Source organism: Coccinella septempunctata, chromosome 9, assembly GCF_907165205.1.
Source record: "Coccinella septempunctata chromosome 9, icCocSept1.1, whole genome shotgun sequence".
In the NCBI taxonomy this organism is placed as follows: Eukaryota; Metazoa; Arthropoda; class Insecta; order Coleoptera; family Coccinellidae; genus Coccinella; species Coccinella septempunctata.
This window is the reverse complement of record NC_058197.1, coordinates 4,184,195-4,188,208: the sequence shown is the minus strand read 5'-3', so window position 1 is coordinate 4,188,208 and position 4,014 is coordinate 4,184,195. Positions and strand designations below refer to the sequence as shown.

General features: G+C 34.2%; 1 protein-coding gene across 1 annotated transcript; it reads left to right on the top strand.

Annotated features, from left to right (window-relative positions):
* Nucleotides 1-2,594: 2,594 nt before the first annotated feature.
* On the top strand, nucleotides 2,595-3,717 carry LOC123320988 (protein ALP1-like; the record flags this gene model as incomplete). Its single annotated transcript, XM_044908489.1, has 2 exons — nucleotides 2,595-2,689; nucleotides 2,763-3,717. Coding segments are annotated over 2 exons (1,050 nt in total), but the record flags the coding sequence as incomplete, so codon positions are not given.
* Between the last annotated feature and the right edge of the window lie 297 nt (nucleotides 3,718-4,014).

The following is a 4,014-nucleotide window of genomic DNA, read 5'->3' as shown; positions in this document are numbered from 1 at the left end:
AAACTATCTTTGAGAAAATTCCTTCTTCGAATTTTTATAACAGTCAGAGACAAATTGATTTTGTCTAGATTCAACGAGCCTTCATTTTACTTATCTGAAAATCCCTACAGGCTGTTGATCAATATGAAAGAGCAGATGCCCATTCTCTAGCTCCTTAATTCCCCTTGTGATGGATTATTGCATCTTGATCCAACTCTGCTACTGACTGAAAAACACTTCGTGGTCTTTCGTAGAACTCATCGCTGATCATCAGCTAACTACGCTCATATTGCTTTTCAACCAAGTTCACTTCACTTCACTCACTACCAAATTTTTCATTCTCAATAGAAGAAGGAAACTTCTCATTATTTCACTGATTAACTTCATGAACGAAAGGTGTATTCGCAATAAACAGCGGCGAATTTACTTTTAACAGAGCAAGCTGGGCCCATAACCTGTTGGAAATTAGGTTGGTCTAGGATAAATTCTTCTTCAATGAAACGCACTTTGTGAAACAATCTGTATATTGATTCAATCGATTTAACGGAGGTCGATCTATACTCTCAATGAATATCAAACCAGAACTAACTCAAACGGAGAGAAATATCTTATTCCTGAAAGATGCTTTTATACAGTATATAGGTTCCAATAGCAAAGTACATAATATGGTTCTCACAGTCGAAAACTGCTGGGGTATGTTATTCAACACTTTGACCGCCAGCACTAATATTGTTGACTAATAAACCAATCGCATTTGACATATTTATTGTTGTCGAGAATTCTGAATGAGTAAGGGATTTGGTTTTGCTTTACTCTGATGAATTTATATCAACACTATACATAATGAATCACTAAGTAGATGTTACTCACACAATTTTTTAGATTTCATAACTTTATAATTAGGGGTTGAAAATAACAACCCCTTATGATTTTTTCTCAAAAATTGTTTTCAGAGGATAGATTTTCGAAAAATAAAATTTTCTAATGGTTTCTCATTCGATTCTGGAAAAAAAAAGTTCCATGCAAAATTTCGATACAGTCGATACTTTTCGGAATAAATAAAAACTCACTTAGTGCTTCATATAATGTATAGTTTTGTGACTCAGTGTTTTTAAGAACCCATAAAAAAAATTAAGTGTCAACTCTTCATCGCCTTCTGAAGGCTGTTTCTTGGAGAGGAGGTCGATTTCGAAAGAAATTTATAGGAACTACCCTTTGCTTATTTTCATCGAGAAATCATCTCCCTCAGTCCTTCGCATTTGTTTACAGACACCCTGTATAAACTGACATTTCAACATGTAAAGCCCAAAGAAATAAATTCATAATCAAATTTGAAGTCCTTTTAAGCTTAAAGCTTCCTTTAGTGTCATTTTTAGTAGGGTTAAAGGTGGCTTTAAAATTAAAGCGACTTTAGGTTTTATTATGAAACCGGCCGTTACCTAATTCTTTCCTGATTCTATACCCAAGTACAGAATTTAATACCCATTAAGTTCATCCCTTCATTATCTCGTCGAAGCTCTATTTTTCGATGTTCTGAACGAAAAAAGTTCTTCCCAGAAAAGTTACTAATATCCCGGTACGGACCATTAGACGGTCTAATTAAAAAAAGATGCTGCATTTCTCCCAGCGAAGAGTTTGATGGCTTTTAACTTCTCCCGTTTATAATTAAAATCGGATTGTTTCTTACTAAATATACTAAATTGCTTCGGAGAGAAATCCTTTAGAATCTAGCAGATTCAATTCGGCAGTGACATGGCCCCCTTCAGTGAAACTCGAAGAGAAATTCTTCATGGTATAGGGGAGATGGATGTCCTTTGAAATCCTATCAGTATCAGTAATCCAAAAATGAGGAGAGACAATTCTGAAATCTTGAATTAGTCCCGAATTCCATCTGCAATGTTTTCTACTGCTATGATATTCCCCAGTTTTTGTTTCTCTATCGGTATTTGATTAAAATTTTGATATGGATAGTGGAAGTTGGAATATTTCGATGGTTTCGTAAATATCGAATGTTCGGGTATTTGTTTATTGTTTCGTTACAGAGAACGTAGAACAAAGTTTACATAGGGAGTCATAAAGAAGTACCACAATTTCTGAAATTTAAAGTGGGACAAACATCGAACACATGCACGTGAATAACTGCCCATTCACAATGATGTTAATAGTAACGTCAATGTTAAGATGTCAATGTTGATGTCTACATATGTCAAGACTGTTCACAATCATGTTGATGTCAAAGAAAATTCGAATAGCGCCGGTTGCGCGCCTAAATACGAAAGTCAAAACACAGTTGATATTTTTTGTTCCTGTTTTGTTTGTTGTGAAACCTTTTTAGTTTTTACGATTCCTATGTTTCAACAAAATGAGAAAATGTTGAACCTTCTAAAGTTAAAAGTATTGTCGTTGTTAAGACAAAAAAAAAATAATAGACGTCGTTGGGGAATTATTCCTGTTTTACGAGAGAGAAAAATAACCGGGGAGTTTTTTACTTCATTTCTCAAATATAAGGTGAGTCAGAAGAAGGGAAATGATACAAGCTATTTCTGAATTTCTTACACTCACAGATTGTTGATCATGAATGGTTTTTTCTGTACACTAGAATGACGCCTGTATAATTCGACGAAGTACTATCTCTAGTTGGGCCTTCTCTAGCCAAAAAAAGCAACCGTGAACCAATAAATCCAGCACAGCGCTTAGCATTAACATTGAGGTAGACCTTTAGCACTTTGCATAACTTTCATGTATAATACTTCAGCCTATGGCAATGATAAATTTAATTGTAGGTTCTTATCGCAGGGTGACTCCTTATTCAGTTTAGCTTCAGGATATAAAGTTGTTAGATCAACAGTTTCCCTAATAATCAAGGAAACTACAGAAACTTTATGGAATATATTAAATGGCTTAGTACTGAAGCCTTTGACTTTAGAAGACTTCCAAAAAATTGCTGAACAATTTGAAGGTGCAATAGATGGCAAACATATAGCTATTCAGTGTCCTCCTAATTCAGGAAGCGAATTTTTCAATTACAAAAAACATTTTAGCATTGTACTACTCGTTATATGTGATGCTCACTATAATTTTCGTTATGTCAACGTTGGAGTTTATGGTTCACAAAGTGATGGTGGTGTTTTATCAAATTCAGCCTTTCTTGATACACTGGATAAATTACAATTGCCAGAAGAATGTTATCTTCCAAACAGCACAATAAGAATGCCATATTTCATTGTGGGGGATGATTCTTTTCCCCTCAGCAAATATTTAATGAAACCATACAAGGGAACGAGTTTACCGTTAAAAAAACAAATATTCGATTATAGATTGAGCCGTGCAAGGAGAGTTATTGAGAATTCATTTGGTATATTGGTTGCACGGTGGAGAATTTTCACCAGAACTATATCCTCACGCCCAGAGACAGTGGATTTCATAATAAAAGCAACAGTTTGTTTACATAATTTCATTAAGAAAAAAGAATATCATATGAGTGAGGTTAAGAGAAAGTACTGTCCTCAAAATTTTTTTGATCGAGAAACTGACAATGGAGTGGTTGAAGGAGATTGGCGTAGGGAAGTGGGAAAATGTGTAGTTTTAGAAGATGTGCATAGAGGGCGAAATTGTGGCAATAATCCTGGTAAAAGTGCTCTCACGATTAGAGAAAATTTAACAGAGTATCTCATTAGCCCAGCAGGATCTTTACCTGGTCAAGTAGATTATGTAAAAAGGGGGCGAAGCAATATTTAGTATTATAATTAGAAAATTCAAGTTAATAAGTTTTTTCACCTTCGAATTTTTTATAAATTTAACTTTTAACTTATACTTCGAACGTGATACAAAAGGGGCCAAATTTGTTTATGTTTGTTCATGTTTTTGATTCTAAATAAAAAAACATTTCAAAAATATGATTTTAATTAAACTATGAATTCTTCATTTCCAATTGCAATTAAATATATTTTTGCCTTTCTTCTTTGCTTCTCTTTCACATCTGCTATTTTCCTCAACTCACAAGCAACAGCCCGACAGAATACGTCATCCTCATCT